The sequence below is a fragment of the Gallinula chloropus genome (assembly GCF_964237585.1).
Source record: "Gallinula chloropus genome assembly, chromosome: 1".
NCBI lineage: Eukaryota > Metazoa > Chordata > Aves > Gruiformes > Rallidae > Gallinula > Gallinula chloropus.
Window position 1 is genome coordinate 18,365,621 of NC_140085.1, and position 23,732 is coordinate 18,389,352.

At 44.3% G+C, this 23,732-nt stretch overlaps 1 protein-coding gene across 2 annotated transcripts; it reads right to left on the reverse strand.

Annotated features, from left to right (window-relative positions):
* Window positions 1–888: 888 nt before the first annotated feature.
* On the reverse strand, window positions 889–12,041 carry RBX1 (ring-box 1; the record flags this gene model as incomplete). Of its 2 annotated transcripts, XM_084267389.1 has the most annotated exons (5): window positions 11,913–12,041; window positions 9,566–9,644; window positions 3,789–3,859; window positions 2,418–2,503; window positions 889–1,055 (listed from the first exon to the last, which is right to left on the reverse strand). In XM_084267389.1, the coding sequence occupies exons 1-5, from the start codon at window positions 11,988–11,990 to the stop codon at window positions 1,043–1,045; spliced, it is 327 nt and encodes a 108-aa protein (XP_084123515.1). In that variant the 5' UTR covers window positions 11,991–12,041. The 2 variants fall into 2 exon arrangements, with proteins under 2 accessions (XP_084123515.1, XP_084123514.1); XM_084267388.1 differs by lacking the exon at window positions 889–1,055 and having other exon boundaries at window positions 2,414–2,503; window positions 11,913–12,028.
* Window positions 12,042–23,732: the final 11,691 nt, after the last annotated feature.

Genomic DNA, 23,732 nt, shown 5'->3' on the forward strand with positions numbered 1-23,732 from the left:
AACACACCCCGTAAGTTTTGGTTCTCTGGGTGCACATTTTTATTCCCTTACCACTACAGCACACTGGTATTTAATGTCCTCAATAACTAGTAAAAAAGTGTTGACCTAAAGTTGGCATCACGACCAACCAATGTGAGAAATTCAGAGTATCTGCTGACACGAAGGGATCCAACCTCCTGTCACAGGAACAATTTCTTTGACCCTGTTTGAGTTCCTGGTGTCTGCTGAAGTCGCCAACACAAGGGCAGGCCAAAATTTGACACAGCACGGATACAAGGCCACTTGGCACAGGAGATTCCAAACAAAACATTATGTAGTTTTCAGAGTAACAATCTTTGGCCAGTAAGAACTATAGAATGGCTTGAACTGGGAAAATACCAGTAGAAAGCCAACCAAGAATTAGTTTGTTCATACCCCAATTACTTTTAGCTTCCCAGCCAACCTAGCACATGAATTTCCCAAGTTTACTTTCACCTGACACGTGAAAGTGCTTTATGAGAAGTGATAAAAACACCCAGTTTATGTCCCCCAAGCTAAACAGATGGAACTGGGAACAGTTGGTGCAATTCTCCTTGCAGGGGAGCCAGTCTAGTCAAATTCCACAGCAGAAGCGAGAGTAGAGTAGTTTCTAACAGTGACACAAACCCTAATTGTACTGATCATCATTTCAACTCAGCCTCAGACAGGCCAAACCCTGCACCCATGATGGAGCTGAATGCCAACCTCAGTGGTTCTCAGTCACATGGGATTAAGACCAAACCCACAGTCAAAAACCAGGTACAGCAGCAAGAGGAGCTGCCCAGCTGAAGTCCCCAGGCTACAGGTAATTCTCCCTCGTTCACCCACTGCTCCCTCCTGAACACAAGACTGAAAAATTTAGACAGGAAGCTCCAGCAAGATTTTATTTAATGGTATACAATAGGGAGAAATTAAGATTAAAGAATTGTATACATTACTGATTTTTCAAGTTGCTGAAACAAAGCCATAAGGGACAAGGACAAGTGAGGATGACGACGTAACAAGCAGCGTGGCGACCATCTCTCTAGTGTCCATACCTGCAGATATATGATATGTTAATGTTTATTTTAAAAAGTATGTTTCATACTAGTGCTGATTTGGGCAGATTTGTTCTCATTCTACCACGATGTAATTAACATGTGAACCAGATGGGGTTCAAACAAGATGATCTTTGTTATCCCTTCCAACCCAACCCATTCTATGATTCCATGAAATGCTATGTTATGGAAACCTCAGCAAGTTCTCCACATTTCACTTTCCCCAAAGTCTACCCAGATACTAGTTAGTAGATTGAGCAATCCAAGATATCATACACAAGAGACCCTCAGTATCGTAACCTGCTTCAAATGTACCCTGCATGAAAGCAAGGCCACTGCCTGCCACTGCCCCACACGTATCACTGAGCACCCAAAAAGAAGATACTCATTCATGTCTCTGTTTCTCATCACACTGCCCAACGCAGCAGTAGCCACCAGCCTGGCAACACGGGTTCAGTTTTCATTAACTGCTCGTTAAACTCCTTAATAGCAAAACTGTGGTACTCAAGTTGTAGTGTCAATGATGATTTACACAACTGATTGTGAACCAGATGCTGACGACAATCCTGAGCAGTTACAGTATCCGCTTTGCGCTGCTTCAATCTGTGCCAATTCTGGTTAGAATGGATGGGGGTCGGTATTTGTTAAAAAGGTAGGGGAAAGGAAATGTACCCTTATGAAAATACTAATGGCACAGAACAGGGCAAGTAGAAGCCAACTTCTTAACTACTGTCCATTTATAATTACCCCTCAAAATGCCACCCACATATCTCCTACCACTATTTTAACAGACCTCTGAAGAACACAAAACAAAACAAAATACGAATACATGGGCCAAGGCTGTGGCAATGGCTACATGGACATTTGCTTTCCAGATGCCAGGAAATCAGCTGTGTTAACCTCAGAACTTATCAGAGTTGTAAACCAAGGTACAGAGGAACCCAATAAGACTTCTGGCACCTCAGTAGAAATGCTCTGCAACACCAGCAGCTAAATTCAGGTCATTTTCTAAAGCCAAATTGCTCATGCGGCAGCACAGTATTCACCAGAGGCTCCACTTCCAGTCAATTCCATTTCTCTTCTGTTCTCTATTCTTTTGCAAGCACATCAATGAAAATGGCTACTTTTTAACAATTCCCACCTACCCCAGGGCTACCTGGGCTTCCTTCAGAACTCATTTACCACTGGTGACCAAGGAATGGTCCTGTGTCTACACAGTGAGGCAGAGGAAAAGCCTTTCCCAACAGCACCTATGCCCTCAGACCCACAAATGACAGGTTACCCACATCTCTGGCATTGTTCATTTCAATTAAGAGAAGGACAACTGGATTTTTTCTCTTGAAAACTGTGCAGGATACCTACTTTTGGAATTCCCATTCCCTGTTGTCCAGCGGACATACTTGGCGAGTTTTGAGCCAGCGAGAGATGCAGTGGAAGTGGAAAGCATGCTGGAAAGAGAAAGTTCAGAGCACGTCATTTCAGAAGGTAGGAAGGTATCTCATTGTGAAAACTACCACACAAAACATCACAGTAAGAGACCAAATATTTACAGACAGGGGTGGGGAGCACAAACCAGCCAGCTCACTGGTAAACAGGAAGGAATTGATGCACATTTTCAGAAAGGAAAGGAACGTGAGTGAAATGGCAGCAGGGAGCCAGTTCCACAGTGCACACAGTGGCAAGTGACTGACTTCTGATGAAGGAGAGAATGCAGAGTTTAGCAGCTGCTAAAATTGGCAGAGCAGATGTTGATAAGAAGCATAATCAGAAAGACAAGAAAGAGGATTTCACAGTGAGTAGCAGGGATGATATGTCTGTATACACGCCGAAGCCTTCTGCCAGTCTTTGGGACAAACCAATGCCTGAAGAAAAAGGAACTTGCAAAATTAGAAAGAAAAATAAATCTCACTGCTGTGTGTAATGAGGCCACCCTATTCCATGCCCCATACCACTATTAAGAAAAGGTTTCACTTGTGGTAACTCTTGCAAACAGAACTGAAATTTTGACAGTAGAATACTGCAACATGGTTTAAAAAAATAGCTCCTCCTCTACAAACACAACTGCAACATTTGTAATCCTGTTCCAGCATTATCAGGCTGTGGCTTGATCCCACACCACAGGGAAGGTGGGACAGAGATTATGGAAAATTGTATCTCCCAGCTCAGGCCCAGGCTAGCTGAGAGGTATGCAAGTTTTGAGTTCACATGCTAGCGGGATCAGGTACAAAGGAGGGCATATGGCAACAAACTGAAGAGCTGGAGATCAAATCTGCTCTAGTGTGTAATCTTCCTCCAAAAGGGGAAGCAAATCACCTAGTTACTCCCTGAATCAGCCTGCACAAAGACATCAGGCATGCTGACATACAAGTAGTCCTATTATTAGGGGGGAAAAAAGGCATAGCTCCTAGGCAGCTCCTTGATACAGAAAATCATGCTCTGAATTAAAGATTATTCTTTAAAAAAAAGGGGGAGGGGGGCAGGGAGAGGAGGGGAGGTGTAAAAGCCTATCTTCCAGCTCTTCTGCCTCTTCAGTCCTGCACCTCTCCAACTTCCACTTTCTTTTTAATTTTCCTACTCTCTCCTTTCTACACTCTACTAAACAAACTGCATTTATAGTTCTTTTTTTCTGATGGATTAAATGAAATATCTTCTAGAACTAGTTTTGTCCTGAGTCATGAAAAAGGGGATAGCATCAACCACACATGAGCTCCACAACAGATCAGTTTTCCTTACATTGCAGACACCCCAGGCGACTGTGCACTCTTCAGAGGTAGCTGATGCTTGGTTTGCTTGACATTCTATGCCTGTGAAAACAGAAGCACATATATGCAGGAGTAAAAGATGTACACACAACAGCAACTGGTAGATTTCTTCATAATAGCAGGGAGTGGGGGAGAAGGGCTCTTTGTTTTGTTGTGTTTATTACATCAGGAAGTGTCCAGAGCTCTTGGTGCAATGTGTAATATGTACTGTCTTCCCAAAAGTATCAGATCAAAATACACTTCATCCTGCTTTCCTCCTTCCTCAACGTTTTTAGTATTCCAGATCTTGGAGGTCTTTTCCAACCTTAATAATTCTGTGATTACCAGAAAGCAAAAGCAGATAGCTCATCTACTGGTAATATATGTCTTCTTTCCAAATTTTAAGGATAAATAGTGTTCATTTGATTTTGAGGTTTTTATGATCAGTTGCAGTAGCAGAGCTGTGGGAAAACAAATGTTTACTGAAGTTCTTTCCCAGGTTTCTCTAAATATAAATTAACTGTCTTGTCACATAGTTTGTACCCTCAGTTATATTTACAAACCAAGTTGCTGAAGTTTGCCCGTCTCTCTCTTCCTTAGTCTCATAACAGGTAAGCACAGCCCAAAAATACACAATAGAAAATACAATTATTCAGTAGAGAAAAAAAAAAAAAGGGTTATTTCCAACTCCTCCACAGCCAGCAGCACAAACCTATGAGACCAACATTCTACTTCCTGCAGGTAGGTGCATTCTTTAAAAGTCAAGCCCAAATGGTTAAAAAAAGATGTGCTGAGAGACAATCAGCTTAGAACTCGACACATGGGCTTGCTTGTTTCACAGCTCTTCTTTCCTGGCAAAGAAAAAATGTCCAAATGAGTTCCAATTGTCTGTTCAGGTTTTGTGTGTCCGAATATTCTCAGAGGAGAAGCAACTTGAGTCACCAAGTAAAGATTGAAAAACTTTCAAACCCCACAGATTTTGATGAAAAACATGATCTTTATTTGCTCTGTCCTATTCACCCCTTTCTCAACCTCAGGTGTGGAGATGAACAAAATAAGAGAAAGGCCCATTTTTCCCCAAGATGTGAGAGAAATCAGTTAACCTTGGTCATGAGGAACTACTCAAAGCAAGACTGAGGTCTAAAGAAACTCTGTAGCATCTATGGTTCTGCAAGATTTGAATGAACCTGTATTTATTACATGAGTTACATCAAGATACCTTTTACAAAGCAGGAAGTCTGAAGCTCAATCCCTGGCCTGCCTACAGAAGAGAACAAAATGCAGTGCACCTGAAATGTCTCATGTCTTAATTACTTAAGCCCTCAACATACAGCAATAAAACTAAATCTGATTAAGAAAATGGAAGATGCTCAAGAACCCTGAAGAGCTTCAATTACTTCAGACGTGTTTACAGTTGTCTACACTTTGACACAAAGATTGCTGCAAGAATTTGACTGTTACTGCCATACAGGCTCCTGGTCTTGCTGAGTATCATGGGGCATATCACATTGTTTTGCATATTTGGCATGAGTCTGTACAGTAACAGAAAATGGCGAGAAGATGAGTAGCAGGAAAAGGGAAGGAAATTAATCTGAAGGAAGAAAAGACAACTGGTAAGCAAACTTTAATTCAGGAAGTCTCTGCTACAAGCAAGGAAAATATCCCAGCACACAATATGCTTGTCTTGTCCCAAAAGCTTAGGAGGACAGGTGAACTTTTGCAGAAATAGCTAAGGAAGAGTTCTTCGGTGGCAATATAAAGCCCTTCCAACAAGACACCCAGCTTAAATTCTCCCCATCAAACAGGCTGGACTACTGCTGGCACTACTACCTCTGGCTGCCCAAAAAGGGTCTCCCAAAAGCTCAAACACTTTTTGGCATCCCACTTGCCTCATTTCAAAAAGGACAATACATCAACTAAGAAGTAAAACAAATGAACAATCTTCTGTCAGAGAATGAAAAACGATTACCCTGGCTCTTGAAAGAAAAGAGAAGCCATTTACCAGCTGCAGACCCAAAAGAACTGGTAATAGGCTGTAACAGGTACTGGAGGAATACTAATCTTCTTTTGCCTTGCTTTTGACAGAGTATCTGGAGGTGAAGGCAGAAAGATGCAGCTAAAACCTGAAATACCTGTAAATAATTGTGAAAGATGCAATGGAAGCATTTAAACACAGGGAGTTACAGAGATACATATTATATAATGGTGACTCCTGAATCCTGCATCTGCTAAGAACCATCCCTTTTCCTAGACGTTTCCTAATGCAGAAATCTTCTGTACATTCACCTAACAAGAAAAGTAGCCTGAGATTTAAGTAGCCCCAATGGCAGGCAATGGAGGTAACGTACATGCCTTTGTTAGCAGATTTACCCATGCAGTGGGCTGTTACTGCATCTTCCAAGAGCTCTTCAAAGCAGCTTCCACATGAAGAAGGGTAACCACTGTATGGGTTTCCCTTTCTCTAGATATGTTGCCTTCTAAATTATGTCAGGAAGGAATTAACATATTGGGAAGAGGGTAACTAAACACACACGGCTTGGCTAACAACACAACATGTACTCATTCAGAAAAGAGACAGGGAAATCAAATAGTCAGGCCAATAAACTTGAAGTGCATTTGTGGCCCCTAAAATGCAGAACAAGTTCTCCATTTTAGTTTTTCAAACTTAGGAAGGATTTAATTTTCCCCTTGCCATTCTCTCCAGTTTCTTCAGAATTATCTGTGGATTTTACCAAAATCCTAAGTTCCTCCATCATATTGTCATGTGATTCCTTCTACTTGTAACCCCGTTGTATGATGCCCAGTATTTCCTGTTACTATCAGAGTCTCAAACTATTTGCCCACAGCTATCATCCTCCAATATTACTTACGGTATAGCAGATTATGTTTACTTAGTTCTGAATTCCATTCTTCTCAGAAAGCCCAAAGACTCAACTTGTTAAACATCCTGAGATCCTTCCTTGTATTCTATAACATTTATCTATTCAAAGCAGGAATACCCAATGCAGTATTATGCATCTTACTAGCAAGGAGAGGGGAAGGTATTTTTATGGCAAATTTTACAGCCCAAAACTATACCCATTATCTCACTATGATATTAAGTTCTATGTTTTAGACCAGAAGGTACTGAACATAGTGTTTCTTAACACTCCTCAACTTACCGTGTTGGAACAGAAGTGCCAGAGAACCAGCCTTTGAAAAAAAATCAAGAACACTGCTCAAGGAAAATATGAATAGGACCTAGGTCTTTCCAGAGAAGAATGAAAACAAAACACTCAAAATGTACTCATTCCTTCTGTACACTGAATACAAAACCTACTGGGGTTTTTTCCCTGGGGGGAATCTTTGACCATATTATTAGAGTCATAATGAACATGCACGAGAAGAACTGTGTGACACTTAAATATTGTTATAACCTAGCTTTTGGATGCCTGAATTTATAACCTTAATCTTCCATTAGCATGGCTGTTATTACTTATCACTCTTTTAATGTTTTCCCTTTCAAGGTTTCTCATCATCACTAGGAGAGGGAGACATTTGCATCCTGCATCTTATCAACATTCTATTAATTTTTCCTCAATTTCCCATCACTTCACATCTTACATTTGAAAATCTAATTAAAGTTACATTAATGATCTGTAACAAGGAAGTAAGTAAATCCAGAGCCAGCACCGATCTCGGAACACCAATTTAGATACACATTCTAATCTGTAATAATGTCAATTTTGGTCTCTCATTTGCAGTCCAGGCTTTTCGTAACATGCTGTATTTCACCAACTCAAAGAAGAAAAAAATCCCAAAGTTACCCATGCTCTCTTCCTTCACCTTTTCCCTAATCTACTCTCAACCCCACCCCCATTTTGGTTGGCTTGTTGGGGTTTTTTTTAGGAGTGACACACAAATTTCACTATGGAAAAAAACCGTCTACTGTCCTTCCAGCTCCTCCACATCTCTCCTTCATTCTCACATGCCCTATTTGCTATTTATTAAAAAAAAAAAAAAGCAAATATGTGAGGTTGTGTGTAGTTTCTCGTGGGAGGCACTATTAATTTTGAGGCAGTTTAACAGAATGAAACACACCAGGATCCACTATCTTACCACATACCCCAGTTATCATGAACAATTATCTTGAACTGGGGGATTTTATCTATTTATTCTACACATCTGCAAACTCTATAAATGTAACTTATGATCTAACCAATCTTTAAAATTCCATTTGCCTGTCAGCAACATGCTTTCCCCTCTAATATATCACAAACCTGAGAGACTAAGTAGTAGTCCAGCATCAAAATCAAACACTTTTTAAGATGGTACAGGTTAGAAGTACTTAAAAAAAGCCCTTCTACGGTAAAGAGCCTCATCATATTTCATAACCTCTATTCTCACTTGCTTCTCTACAGTGTTACCGTTCCCTTTCTAATAATCAGTAATAAACTGAGACATAGACAGTAGCTGGCTTAAAATACAAATATATCTGCCACAAAGCGAATATGTGATGTTTTTCAAGTCATTTTCCATCCTGTGCAATATACTGTGTTTTTATTACAAAAAAACCTCAAACAAAACACACACACAGTCCCCCTGCTCACCCCCCCAAAAAAACCCCCCACACTTCTAAAACTAGTTTTGTAATTATTCTTTAAATATGACAGGCAATCAGGTGTATCTCTCACTAGCTGTTACCTACACTTGAGGTGTCATTTTTCTGAAGCACTTTATATCATATATGCCTACTGACAGCAAGTTCCCACTACCAGCAGTTCCGAGGGCAACTGCACGAAAACAAAGCACAACGAAACTGTCACAACGGGCCAGTGACAGGCCATTCCCAGGCACTGCAGCTGTACCTGCTCTCATTTGTAGGGGGATTCACAACCCTCACATTTTACTTATACTGGCAAATATCTGTCTGGGATATGTTAACAGGGTCCTCTGTCCTTCACAACTCAAACAAGGAGGAAGAGTTACAGTGCAAACAGTATCTTGTTGGTTTTCTTTTGGAGGGAATGGTTTTATACTCACTACTGATCCTTTACAGGACTGGGAGCAGTGACTTTGTGCATGCACACCTATTTCATGACAGAAATTTGTATGCTTAATTCCATTATCACTTCATTTTCCTACACAGCAAGCATATTTGTTAATTGAACCATCCAGACTACAGAGCTAAACCTCAAAGTAATACTTTGCTTTTTATTTCAGCATTTGATGACTGTCCTTTGTAAATGAACAATGAATTCTTTCAGTGGACACAAAATTCCCCATACAATAAAGCTGATTAATTTATGCAAGGTAGTTTTTGAAGAGTGAGGAGTCAAACAAAGTCACTGGTCCAAGGCTTTCCTGGCCAGTCAGATACAGAAAGCATTTCAAGATTTCATCCTGATGAGTGTCATCAAAAAGTTAATATCTATAGCAACAGCCCCAATTCTGAACTCTAATGCCTCCTTTTGGGAGCAATACCTACCCACCGTGAATAATTCCTTTCAATTCAGCTCAGCTCTATATTATTACTCCTTTTCCTCTTTGTTGCATTCAAAATACACTGAGCAACATCATCTCATCTGTAGATGTGGTAACCAAGTGATTCTACTCTTCACAAAAAAGGGTGAGGGAAAAGCAGTGTGGTGACAGAGTATTTGTGAGTACTTGCTCTGCAAAGACTTAGGTCCTAAGTGAGAGGTGAATTATACCCTCAACTGGGGCAATTTCAGCTGCGCATCAGGTACGAGTCAGAACTGTCAACCACCTTCCCCATCGTTTACTTACATAGGTCCATAATATGGTTTCTGCAGATGGCACAGTTGTCCACCACAATGTCCCATGCCCACAGAGCTACTGCGTTCCACTGGACAGGAAAAAAAAAGAAAAAGAAAAACACAGTTTGACTCAATTTCCAGCACACAGAAATCCTTGTAATCCTCAAGATCCCACGTAATTTTAATATGGAAAAGCTGGGATATTAAATAAACCCCAAACCTTAGAAGTGGAGTAATTCTTTATTGTGAGTTCATAAGTGTTACTAGAAAGCAGTGGTACATTCCTCTCACATACATCTCAGACCTAGTGTCTCCTTCCAACAAGATAACTGCCAAAGTCCCCTTTTTTTTTGTCAAACAAATGCAACTATCTGCATTTCTATTCAAGATCCAGAAGTAGCTCATGCCACATCCTGAAATCCAATGGAAAGGCCATTCCAGATGCCATTTTATTAAGAGTAATTACCATTATTTGCAGCAGTTCTTCTTCTAATTGCCCCCCCAGAGCAGCTGGGGCCAAGGACTAAAAACACCTCTAATGCTAGCCTTTGCTAATTCCTGGACAACCTCTGAAAAAAAACACTAGGCAATGATCTACCAGCAAAGCTGAATATAAAATTTTGAAAGTACTACAAAATTAACCTTTCAAAGAGTTTATTAAAAGACCCACTCTCTGTCCCATTCTGCTTCATGGGAAGGGTTGGCTTCCATGACGATTTCAGAAAACTGATTCAGAATAAGGACTTTACGACAAGCTATGCAGAAAAGCCTACCACTTTTTATTCCTTCCCTTCAGTCAGGTCTTTTGTAAATTCATTAAAGAGATGGGCTTGCCTTCAATATTCAAAGCAATCCAACAGCATAGTGGTAGCTAGAATAATAATTTATTACTTAAGTAGTCTAGGTATTTTGCTTCCTTAGATTTTATGATTGTACTGACTGTACTACAGTAAATTGTCTCTATTTTGTTCCATTTATGTTTTCATTGCTTCTGCTCAGTTTGGGATTCTGAAAGAGGAATGCAGACTGACAAGTACTGATAAGCAGTATCCATTTTCATAAGCGCTTCAATTAACACAGATACAAAAAGTAATCATAACACTACCAGATCTTTCAGGAAATGGGTCAGTAGCAATTTCTCCTCTCCCACCCCTGCACCCCATCTTCCAACTTCAGGTCTAACCAGCCTTCTGGGTGATGTACTCCTCTCAAGGATTTCATCCACGCTTCAAGACAGCTAGGATAAAAGTTCCCAGCACTCTTGTCTCTCCCACAACATAAGCTATCTCTTATCCCAACATAAGCTAGCCTAGCAACCCACATACCTGTACTGAGCCACACATAGAACAAATGTGCCTATGTACCTTGCTGGGGAGGAGCAATGCCACTGACACATAAAAGCCACCGCTCCCTGCTCCTCTCATGTGCTATTACACCTGTCCCTGTTTCCAAAGAACAAGCAATCACACCATCCAAACATCTCCTTGTGTAGACCTGCAGCCCTGTACAGAGCTAGGGGTTCAAACACCGCCCATGACAGCTGCATTTCACACAAACTCTTATCTATGAGCAGAAATTACTAGAAATGTTTGCTAATATCCAACCCGGGGGTCATTTTTCCCCAAATTCTACCTCACTACAAGCCTCAGACAGCCCACACAGCCTCACTACTTCCGCTGTGCCCTCTGCAACAGGCTTGGGCTACTATCAGCACCCAGCTGATAGACAAACCAGTGGCACTAGTCAGAAGAGTGACACGGCTGTTTTAGGGGAGCGGACACAGCCAGGGCGGCAGGAGAGCATTTTCTAACTACACACACGTCATTATAACTTGATGTAAAAGAAGAAAACGCAGCCACACACACTCGTGCCGTGCGAATTACGCAGCACATGGGGCACAGCTCGGGCGACTGGGCCAAAGCGGACTGAGGAAGAAGCAGCAGCACTCCACGTCTGCTCCCCGGCTTGAGCCGTCTAGAGACTCCGCGAAAGGCGGCCCAGCCGCAGGCACGGAGCAGTCGAGGCCCGGCAAAGCGGGCGGCGGAGCCCCCTGACAGGGGCAGCCCCCTCAGGCCTCCCTCCTCCCGCCCGCGCGGCCCACGCCAGCCGCGCCCGCTGATTGGCCAGCCTCTGCGCCGCGTGCAGCGGCCCGCCTCAGCCATTAGCCCGGGCGCACGCCTACAGGCCCCGCAGGCCCCGCCCCGCCCCTCCCGCCGCGCCGGTGCGGAACCGGGCGCCCGGCTCCGCGCGGGGAGCGGGAAGTCGCCCTCTCTTCCACCCCGCTCGCCGCCACCAGGCCGGCCCCGGCATCCCCCTCCCTCCGGGGCGGGCTGGAGGAGCGCGCCGGCGGGCCTCACTTTCTTCACTTCGAAGCGCTTCTTGCCGGCGCCGCTGTTGGTGCCGCTAGGGGTGTCCACATCCATCGCGGCCGCCATTTTGGTTGCCTGAATCGCCCGTCCGGCTCCGTGCGCATGCGCGGCGGGGAGGGGCCCAGCGCACCGCGAGCGGAAGGGGTGGGCCGGGCCCACTCAAGGTCTCGCCTCTTCGCTCGCCCCGCCCCGTTCCAGCAGGTGCGGGCAGGAACAGCGCGCGCCGCCGGCGGGGGGGGCGGTCACGTGACGCGGGCTCTCGAAGGCGCCGGTCAGGGCGGGGCCGCGCGCCGTTACCTCATCCCCCTCACAGCCTCGGCGGGTTGCGCAACCGGCGGACGGGCCGGGACGGGCGGGGACGCGGGGGCGGGTGGGAGGTGCACGCAGGGCCCTGGGCTGGTCCTGGTCGGCGCGGGGCTGCTTGGGCGGGGCTGTGCGGCCTACCAGGTTAAGCGGGAGGAGCGCAGCGATGCCGGTGGCGGCTCTGCGCCTCCTTCCGTCCCTCAGCCCGCCCGAGAGCGCCGCTCTCCTCCTCCCCGCGGCTGAGGAGGTGCCGCGGGCTGGGCCGGCGTGAACTGGCCTGGCTGTAGGCAGGGGGTGCCGGGCCGCTGGCCTCAGGCAGCGCCGGGGCCGTCCCCGGCCTCCACAAGAGCCGAGCGAGGCGGGGGAGAGGCGGCAGGGGAGGAGGGGACGCGGGGCAGGTGACAGGCCCTTGCGTGGGAAGCGGCCCCGCTTCGTCGTTGTAGCGGGAGTTTCCTTGTCTCGAGTGGCCTAACGCCCGGCCAGGCTGGCTGCCGCGGGGCTGAGGGGTGCCCCTGGGGGAGTTTGGCTCCCCGGCTGCAGCGCCAGCCCCGGCCCCCGCACGGTGCTGGGCAGGCTGGAGCTCTGATTCCCGGGTAGCGCTTCACTGAGGTCGCTTGGGATGTCAATCTGTGCCCGAACGTGAACGGCTGCGGCCCTTAATAAACTTCTAGCTCGTTTTCTGGCATCCTAAGGTCTCCAGCAGCTGCAGGATGAGGTGAAGCCCGTGGTGTTACTATTGTCGCCCTTTCGCTCACTAACAGTCCAGAATTTTACTGTTTTTTTTTTTTAAATGGACTATCAGAATTGCTGAAAAAAACCCACATATCGTCCAGACCACAAATTTGGCTAATGATCGTTATAATTAACATGGGATTTACTTGTGCTGCTAGAGCTGCCCCAGCCTTGCCTGTTCTGTTAGGAAGATGCAGACAGCAGGCATGGGAGCTGGTACTGGAAGTTTCCTCTCTCCACCAGTACAGCTCAGAGGACTGTTCTGAGAAGGTGGTTAGTACTATTCTCCAAAGTACAGCACCCGAGGGGAAGATGCACCCTGCAAGACAACAGCAGGTCTTGAAGCACCACCTAGCTTTGCAGGTCCTTGGAGGTGTACTGCCCCTCTGCAGTCATCCCTTTTCAGTCCATTTGCACACCGAGTTGCTGTGTGGACGCAGGAAGGAGGAGGCAGCAGAAGCATAGAAAGAGCATTCTTTTGTGTGCATACGGGCAAGCAGTATCTGTGCTGTACCTATCATAAGTATCTGGGCTGTACAGCAACAGCACCATTCCTGTCTGGCTTCTTCATTTTGCTGGATGCAGACAACTTTTACCTGAGATCCAGCGCCCGCAGGAATGTCTAGAAGTCTCAAATCTACTTTAAACTAGGGGCAGGCAGTAAGAACAAGATGATGCTACCGTTGGATATTTCAGAATAATTTTCAATGCAATTTTTATTTGAAAGGCATGTAATGCTTGTGGCTTGTGTTAAGCACACACCAAACTGCAGGGTCAGGCTGAGCCTGAAAGTTACGTGCACATGGAGTAAAGGAAAGCTTGTAGAAGAAAATCACTGTCTTTGATTAATACATCCTTTAACACCTCTAGTTACCTATGTGGAAATTTCCCATTTCTGGTAAGTGCCCCTTTCCCTGGGTGCTGCTCAGAGATGGTGCAGCTCTTCTCACTAACAAAATGAAGCTGCACAGATTCAGCTTTTCAACCTGTTGTTCCCTACTCAGGACGGCAGCATGAAGGCCACTGCAAAGGAGTATTTTGAAAATGAGAGATGAGTGCTGGAGAAAATTGATTTTTTTTTCCCCATCTTCAAGAATATAGCTCTTTGCAAAGCTGAATTTGCAATATTTTAACAGAAACATGAATTTTAAGCTTAAAACTGTATGATAATGCTCCCAGTAGGAATCCAGGACATTCAACAAACAGTAGGGCGTATACATACCAGAGAAATGTTAACATTAATTTTCACTTTAAGTGACTAGTGCAATACAAAGTTATAGTCTTTCCACCTCAGCTGATGTCACCACAGGGAGGTGGTTGCTGACAGGTGAAAGCCATGCAGCCAGCAGTCATATGCTCTGGATTTACCTTTCTGTGTCTGGCAGCAAAAAAGAATATAAGGATGCTGATTCTTGAGTTAAACCTTGCTAAAAAGGTGGTGGTGGTTTTGGGGAATTAAAAAAAAAGTAAACAGGGTGCAGAATAGAAATCTGCATGCTTATTTATTTAATAGTTACTGATGGGTGCTCAGAGATACGTGATGCCAATGATATGAAGTACACTGAGAGATCTCCAGTGTGCTCGTGTTCGCTGATATTTCTGCACTTCACAACAAGATCTGAGCTACCCTCTTTACATGAATTAATCTGTTTTCTGTTGATTTTAGTGCCACCTTTTATTTCTTTTCTCCTAGGAAAAGTGCAACCCCTCAGATGTATTTTCCCACTCCTGTATGTTACAGAGAGGCATCCGTAGCTGCTGCAGAAAGAAGGGCTTTGAAAAGCATCAGCCTCAAAAGAAATGTAATGCTGTGGTCCAGATTACTGGGTGTGCTTTGAAGAATGAATCATTTTTCAAATCAGTAGGACATCCACGGGAAAAAGAGGAGACTGCAAAGCTGAAGAGGCAGGGAGACAGACCAGGTGACATGCAACAACTGCTTTGAATATAGTTAGTCCCAATTGAAATGAGACAAACTCCCTCTCCCAGTTGTCAGAAACTCTTCCTGGAGTCACAGTACCAACAACCTGTGCAGCGACCTTTGGAACCCGGTGTTTTTCACTTGGGTTATTGCCTTTCTCCTTTACGGTCCTTCTGCTGGTGTGGTTCTGTGCTGCAGCCACCAACATTGTCCTACATGGGATTAATCCCCCACCACGCCCTCCATCCCTGCACCCTGTGAAGGTGTGTGTCTGACTGGACTGCTGTGGGACCGCTGGTGGAGAGGCAGCTGCTTGCAGCTTTCCAGTCTTCCCAGCCCCGCAGACAAATTGAGTGGTGCATCTTCTGTTGTCGTGTCGCATCCTCAGCACACACACCAGTGCCACAGGAGCTCTCTGGGGCACTCTGGTCACTCTGGGGAATTCAACTGTTCTGAAAGAGGGAATTGCAACACTTTCAAACACGCTTCAGAGCAACACTCTGCTTTACTGTGCGGTCCTGAGAGGAGGGACGGGCCTTCCAAAACTGCCAGGAACAAAGAGCCAGGGAAAAGGGAGGTTATCCCCCTTCTAAGTACTTGCAAACCTCAAGTTTTCCTGCTGCCTGCCAGTGCTTCACCGTCTCAGTGCTGCCTGCTTCAGGTGTGATCTCAGTACTGCCCTAAACAGGAATTATCTGGTATTGAGCCTACTTCCCTTTCAGTACTTGCAAAACAAGGGTAAAAAGTGCATGTTGCTGCTTTTTAAGAACTGTAGGGCTGGCTGGCTGGCTGCCCGTGGGTCCGTGCTACTAAAACCATTTGACTCGACTAAGTTAGGCTTTCTAGCACCCTTTGCTTTTGCAAAAAGGGTGCCTGTGCCCACACCCACAGGCAGCATTCACAAATGACTTATCAGGGCAAAACTGAACCTGTTGTCTTTCCATATCGCCACAAAACTTCTCAAAGCTCATGCAGTAAGCAGACAACTTCCCACCCAGGCTCTGCAGCATCCCCAGCTCATTCAGTGTGCTTGGCATAGGAAAGCTGAATTCAAAGAACAGAGCCAGAGGGGTAGATGAAGCAATATATCCCATAGATTTTTGGACCAGACTGTGCTTGGTTTCTGCAGAAACCCAACCCCCCTGCCTCTCTGCATGTTTTCCACATGATGGTGACATTATACTCCATTACAGTACCCCCGGCTTTGCAATCCATTACTGAAACCTCAGGAGAGAAATGGAGCCTCCAGCCCCTAGTAATCCAGCTAAGAAGAACAGATGAGATTCTGAGAGAGGAGCAGGTTGCACCATTTCACAGGAGGGTAACTAATTGTTGCTCTTCCTTTCTCATGGCACTTTACTGAAGTCGCTTGATAACTCGTGGTTAAAATGACACACGACCACGGTGACAGCCTGCAGGTGCTCACAAAAACCCAAAGTACTTCATGACTGTGCCCAAGCTCCTGCAGACAGCCTTTCCCTACACATGGAAAAGAGCAGCTGGGGCTGGGGCTGTAGACTCAGCAAATGACACTGTCCTCACAGTGAGCATCTCAGCCCATGCCTGACAGTCACTTACAGCTGATACAGAGAAACGTGAGTGGGATCAACAGACCCCAGTGCATTACAGTGACAATGTTGGGCTGATTCCACTCTGCTTCAAGAAAGGGTTTGAATCTATCCCTCCTCTGCATCAGCCCCACCCCCCACCCCCGCCGTGGTCCCCATCCTAATCCTCACCCCCTGAGCAAGGAGCTCCACTTCAGGAGGAATCCCCACACCAACCCCACCTCCTCCCTGCCAAACCTCTGCAGTTCGGGGTGTGCATCTGCAGATGCTGATGCCATCTGGCTGTGCTGCCACCTCCTGAGAGAAACCAGCAGCCCAGCTTCTGCTCAGAGGAGAGGACATCTTCTGTGCCCGGCTCACAGCCTGCGTGGAGATCTCCAGGGGAGCCAGGTCTCTCTATGCTGCCTGTAGCCTGGGAAAACAAGACATGGGCCCAAGAGTCACCATACCTCTAGGTCAGCTGCAAGCCTGGCTGCCTCTTTTATTCACTGGGCTGAAGAAGAGGTGGGAGGGTGACACTGCCTACAGCAACTGAGAGAAAAAAAATGCTCATGCAGGAAAGAGTGAGGTCTTGAGAGAGAAAGAGTCCTGCTTTAACCTGAGCTGAGATGGCAGAGGCAGAGGCTGAAACTGTACTTCAGAGGGAGGGCAAGCCTGTCATGGGGTGACAGGAAACCAATAGCAGGGGAGCGATTGTTTTTAACCTGAACATCCCAGAAGAACTGCATGAGGTGATGGGAGGCTACAGGATAGTCCAAGTATAGGAGGCAACACTACTAACTGTACTAGAGACATCGTTTGAAAATCAGGTCACAGTCTGGAGCTCCTTTTTTGCTTCAATGGGAGTTTTCAAGGGCCTTATATCAAGGATTTTAAAAAAGGAGAATGTTATAACAGCTCAGTACAAGTAGTTAGAGGTAGATTCATCTACTACTGCATGTAAGCAACATTGGAAGATGCTGCCAGGCTAATTAACAATAGCCAGGGAAAACCATGAGAGGAACTAAAGTAGTAACACAAACTTGCCTACATATAAATCAATGAACTCCTACTGCTTTGGGAAATCCATGAACCTTCAGTTACATGAGGAGAGGCAGTTCCAGACTGCTGTGTGGGAGACACTACAGCACTGTTTACAGATATTCTCATCTACAACTTCTCCCTGACAGTCTTGAATGTGGGGAGAGAGTCACAGAGAGGGAATAAGTACTAAAATCAGAAAAAGACCCACATTATCACCAAAGGGAGGCCTGGAAGCTGCCTTCACTCAGACAAGGGTTTTGATATTGTTTGAAACAAAGTGAGAACCATTGAGCTACAGCTTTCCATTTCTCTTCCCCTGTTAATTCTTTGCTCTTTTTCCAAAGCACACAGTATCCCAAAATTCCTCCCCAGATCTCTTCCTGAATCAAGTTCCTAACCACAGGCCATGCTCAACAAGACACAATTCATTAGCCTTTACTGTCTGTCACAAGAGGAGAGATGCTGCTGTCAGTAAAAGCATTTTGTTGAAGCACCTGGTAGTTACAGCAAAGGCACCACTTGGCAGCTGAAAATTGTAAAAACCCAAATACAAGCTGCTTTTTCATCATTTTTGCGGGGGGGTGGGGGGAGTGGGAATGTGAAGGTGGAGTTCAGATATGACTTTTGGAGGGAAACAAAATACCACTTCCTCTTGGAAAGACACAAAGGAATGGGAAAAATACAGGTGGCCCACGGACATGGTGATTACTGGCACAAAAATGTATGGATATTGCAAAAGAAGCCAACAGTGAGGGAGCCAGCAGTCCCCTGCCTCCCCCACGAGCATAAGCAGGAACAAAAAATTGTGGAACCTGACTCTAATAGCTCTCAGAAAGAAGGATTTCAAGTGTTTCTGGCATGTAACCACTCTCTGTCATGAATGCCTAGATAAAGACAATATATTGAGTTTAGCCTTACTGTGGACTCCACTGGAAAGTCCATTATGGCATCTGGGTCAGCGAGTCCCCCAAGAGATGGTCCTGCCTCCCAGTCCTGTACCGAACAATACAGTAAATTAAGGAACTGTCATACTTCTGTGCAGGTTCCTGTACCTTCAGTGTGTTTTGCTGTGTCAAACATCCTTTCCTTTCATTTCAAAGCCCAGCACAACTGGATCTCCAGAACCCCGGTGGAAAGAAGGGTCATTTGAAGCAGCGTGCTGTCACTGCCCAGCAAGCACAAGCTCCCCAATCCTGACAGCTTCAGGAAGTGCAGAAGACAGGAGTGTGCAGAGAAGCGACTGTAAGGTGCAGGGGCTCCTGCTTCGGTGATTGTTGCTTTTGGTAATTTCCCACAGCAAGGTGATGTAGTTCCTTTTTCTTCTCTGTCCTGTCACTGTGGGTTTTGGAGTTTTTTTCTTCTCTTGTTGTCTTGTTTTTTCTCTTTGCTCACCACATCGTGAATCGTATTTCTCACTCCAGCTTAAGGAGTCATTGATTCCAATTTGTGTTAAGGAAGGAGGGGAAGAAGCCATACCCAGCACCAGGAGTACTCTCCCCACCCATCTGCAGACCTAAAAAGAGAAAAAATAACAGGACAAAGTGCAACAGCTTTAGGGAGGCTCTAGCAAGACATATAGGAAGTTCTATATTGGATGAGCATTTACTACAACTACCAAGGAGTTAATGCCTTCACCTCAGTACGTAGAAGTACTAATGGGTTTATCATAGAAGATCCTTATGTTCATGTTTGCTCACATCCCCTGACCCTCTTTTGTGAGTCTGCAGTCAGTCAAAACAACTGGTTGCACAGGTCTGAATGGGAATGCTGTAAGTAAATTTGAGGAAGCAGGAAAACTGTAAAAAGGAGGCCAGAGATCATACAAACATACAAACCATCACCTGTTACCAGACCCCCTTTCATTCCCTGGAGGAGAAAAAACAAAGCCCCATTCTCTTACTTTCCCCTGTTCATGCAAGTGTTGACAAAGTACCCACCTCTGCATTTAGATATGTTTCTCCTGGTGGGGTTGGACTGGCACAGAGAGCTTCTGCAAATGCCCATCAGACGGCAGCCTTTGGTTAGAAAGGGCCCTGAAGCTGAGGAAGAGCACTTTGCAACTGTTCTTTCACACAGCAAACCTGTCCATTAGTTAAAACATTTTGGATGGTACAAGGAAAGCTGTTCACTTTCTCTTTCTTCATTTCTAGGACAGGAGAATATGGAGCAGATGACAATTTATCTGAGTAAGAGTGGGGTGTGGGAGGCTGAGGGACCAATAGCCCCCAGAAGCTCGCAGGAGTGCAGTTTGCATTCCTGCCCATGTTTTCTGGTTAATGAGGAGTTGAGCTGCTTATGCTCGACTATTTTTCTCTCAATTTACCCTACTATTTCATTCAGTTTACTCCTTTCACCCCTTCTTTCTCTCACAGTGTATTTTATTGTATGATTCTCTGGTTGTATGTTTGCATTTTTAAACTCAGTCATTAAAACCCAGGTTGCAGGTTTGTTGGTGTGTAGAAATTACCAGGTAATCTTTCCCTTCTGCAGACACCTCTTTCATGGCACCTTATTTGCATTCTGAATCGATAGTGAACGCAGCTCATTTTGCATCCCCCATTTCTTTGCTGTGAGAGCAAAAGCCTTGAAATTCCCCTGTAGATTCACATGTTGTGAAGATAAAGGGGCTTATCTGTGGTCTTTGAAGAGGCTTCGGGAGGGAGGAGTAATCTACTCTGTGAAAACACCAGAGGAAGTGAAGGCAAGCTAAAGGTTGGAAACTTTAGGTGTCCTGGCAAACATGGACTTGAAAGGGTTTCCTTTAAATACACTTTGGATATTTTTAGCCTCTGGGATGTGGAGGAGGAATTCTCCTGCCAGAGTCCCGTGAGCAGTGGTATTCCTGTTGCAAACTGCCTTCTTCACTGCAGTTACAGCTGCCAAGAGAGTAAAAAACGACCATCATTTGACAGTGGACAGGTTCACAAATTCAACTTTCAGATGAATCTTTGGATGTTTTTTGCAAGCCTCTGGCCACGGCTTGTAGCCAGCCCTCCTTTCCTGATGGGGGTGAGTGGATCTTACTCCATTAACTGTATCTCCCCATGGTTCTCTGTGTGAGTAAAAAGGAAAGTTGTCAAAGAACTTGGAGGGCACATTTGGGACTCGTGTACAACAACACAACAGTGGTTTGTTTACAGCAGCTTAATTTAAATTTGATTTCACATCAATTCGTTGAACAGCTGAGGAACCCCGTGTGGACACACTTATTTGCCTTAAGAGTTGGCTTAAAATCAGTTCCTAATCGATTTAAGCTCTGCTGATCAGATTTAAATATATATTTAAAAGGTCAACACAGCCTTTTGCATTGATTTAATGAAATGATATTGAAGGCAGCACTTGAGTAAACTGGTGCAGCTCTGTGTAAAAGCTGTCTGAATTAGTGTAATATGGATTGTCAAAAGATGGAGAAACATTTCTTCCTCTCAGAGCCTGCAAATTCAATCTCTGGACTGAATGCTAGCAAGATAAAGGCTGATGGATCTCTTGTCTGATGGAGCCACGTATTGATTTTATCATTAGATATACAAAACAAATGCCTAATTCAGTAATGGGCACATTTTATGCCTTCCCTTGGTGGTGTTGATCTTAGCCCTACATGTATATAGTTTAGTTCAAAATCCTATACATCCCCTGTTCAATATGGAAGTTAAAAATTCAGGCCTGGGAATGTTTTTTAAATGATCATCTTTAGAAGATTAGAATCTGGAATGATAGGAACTTTAAAAAAAATAGATAAATATCAGTATGAAAGGATGAGTTATGTCAGGAACCTTTTTACTGTTTGACAGGTGCAGATATTCGCCATAAATTAAATCTCATTTGTGATGAGTGGTTGAATTGCTGAGGAATCACTTTATTGGTATGTGAAATATTTACTATGTATAGCTGGACAGCTTCCCAGGAATTCTGATGAAACACTTTAATGCACAAGAGAGAGCATCATTTCTTCATAACACTTGTGAACACATAAGCTTTTTTTGCCCCTCTCAATATCTTATACAGAGTTTTTTAAAACTATCCAGTTGTCCATACAAAATGTATCTAGAATAACTACTAAGAAAGATCTTTTTAGGTAACAAAATATTGCTCTGTTGAGGGAGCTTCTATTATAAACATTAATATCCAAAATAAAATACACTTTCATTTAAATTACATTTTTATTCATCCTATTTAGAAATTGCCTTTTCCTTGCAGAAGGGTGAGAAACCACATGTTGTTTTAAACAATTTCAGATGCCCAGAAGAGTGATATTGGGATCATTTCAAAAAGCACACGAACTCAGAAGCCAGTAACTAACATTCGGCTGGGAATTATTTGCATGTGTCCTTTGAATAAGAGGCATTATTTGCTAAGAATTATTTATTTAGACAATTCTGCTATGGGTTTCTGTATCTGTGGAACAACCAAAAACATGGTGCAAAGGCAGGAGAGGCTTCTAATTACTATCTAAAAGTTCTGTGTTCCCACTTGCAAGAGGAGATCTAGGTTTGCTATATAGAGCAATTGATCTGCATGACAAACATGGGCAAGTTTAGCTCTTTTGAGCGTGTTACAATATGCAGAGGGGGGAAAAGGCCATCAATAGCAGGTTTGCACAGACAAGAAGAGTTTCAAACAAGTGTAGGCCGCATTCTGTGCAGCTGAGGAGCCACATAAAAAACCCAAGCTAAATTAAACAGCAATAAAAGCCAAAATGAACTGTGTTATATTAAAAAGCTAATACTGAGAGCCAGGAAAGCTCCAGAGTTTACATGAACAGCCTGTAAAATGCTAATGTAACTAACATCAGGGAACTCAGTAGAAAACACCCCTCTGCAAATCTGAAACGATATTATTAAAAAAAATAAGATCAAACTATTCCCAGGACCAAGAATAACAGATGTATACAGATTTACAAGGTTGAAAGTTGGTCTCTGTTCCCGATTCACAGTTGTATGTCACCAAAGCATACATCTAATTTCAAGGACATGTTTCTCTGAGATGAAAGCAAGTCCTCTGTTCCACCTGGTACAAACAGCCTCTCCGGGTAAGTTCAGGGAACCCAAACACGAGTAGTGATTGAATGAAATGTAATCATGCTGAATAGATTGATACAGGTGAAGCTGAAGAGACAATTAGTATCACTTTAATACAAGAATTTTCATGGTTTTAAGAACAGATTAGTTTAAGAGAAAGCTGTAACTGTGTAAGCTGCTTGTGAGAGCAGCTGCAAAACTTAGCCATAACAATGCAATAGGAACAGCCTTGAAGATAAAGAAGTAGGAATTTGTGTGGTTTTAGGAATAGGTTAGTTTTGAATTTTAGCAGAATCTGGCTGTAAATCACATAAACTGTTCCATGAAAGCAGCTACAAAAGTTAAACACAATAGTGTAACAGCCTTGAAACCAGACAAAGTAGAAGATAGGGGAGTCATAAATAATGAGACTAATGACCAATTAAAAGCCAGAGTGTATCTTGTTTTCAGTGAAAAAACTAACTAGTTGGTGCAGGTGTTGGGAGCCCAGATAAGCATGGAGAGGAGACATGGGGAGTGTGCGCTGAGAACGATGAGGGCGTTCAGCCTTCATCCCTGGGGAGCACCGAGGGACCCCTGGGTGTCACTGGGCATGCTCTATCTGGGGGGAATTAATATAAATAACTTCTTAGCAATATTTTGCATAACTCTGCCTTTTCCTAGAAATTATAATGAAATTGTAGAGTTAATCTGTGTAAATATGAGAAATTTGTCTTTACTGGGGGCACACATTCGGAGGAGCGATCCCCTGTGTGCCCAGCACTGCAATAAAGGATACCTCCTTAATAGTCACCAAGGCTACTGAGTTTTGATTCCAACTTTGTGAGGCGTCAGTAATACAATTGCTTTTCCATCCTCTCAACATCATGGCTGTGCTGTGGATGGCCTAATAGTCTGAAGAACTCTGGACTGGCTGTGAACAATAATATTTACATTATTTTCACACAGATGCTTGTAACAGTGTTTTGAATATTCCTGCTTTGCATGGAAAACACCAAGAGCACAAGGCAGCGTGTGTGTGTGTGTGTGTGTGTGTGTGTGTGTGTTTTGGCTTTGACATTTCAATTACTGAACGGTCAGGGAAAGAGTGTGAAAAAGAATGGTACAATCAGACTGGTTTGGGTTGGAAGGTACCTTAAAGATCATCTAGTTCCACCCCCCTGCCATGGGCAGGGACACCCTCCACTAGCCCAGGCTGCCCAAAGCCCCATCCAGCCTGGCCTTGAACACTGCCAGGGAGGGG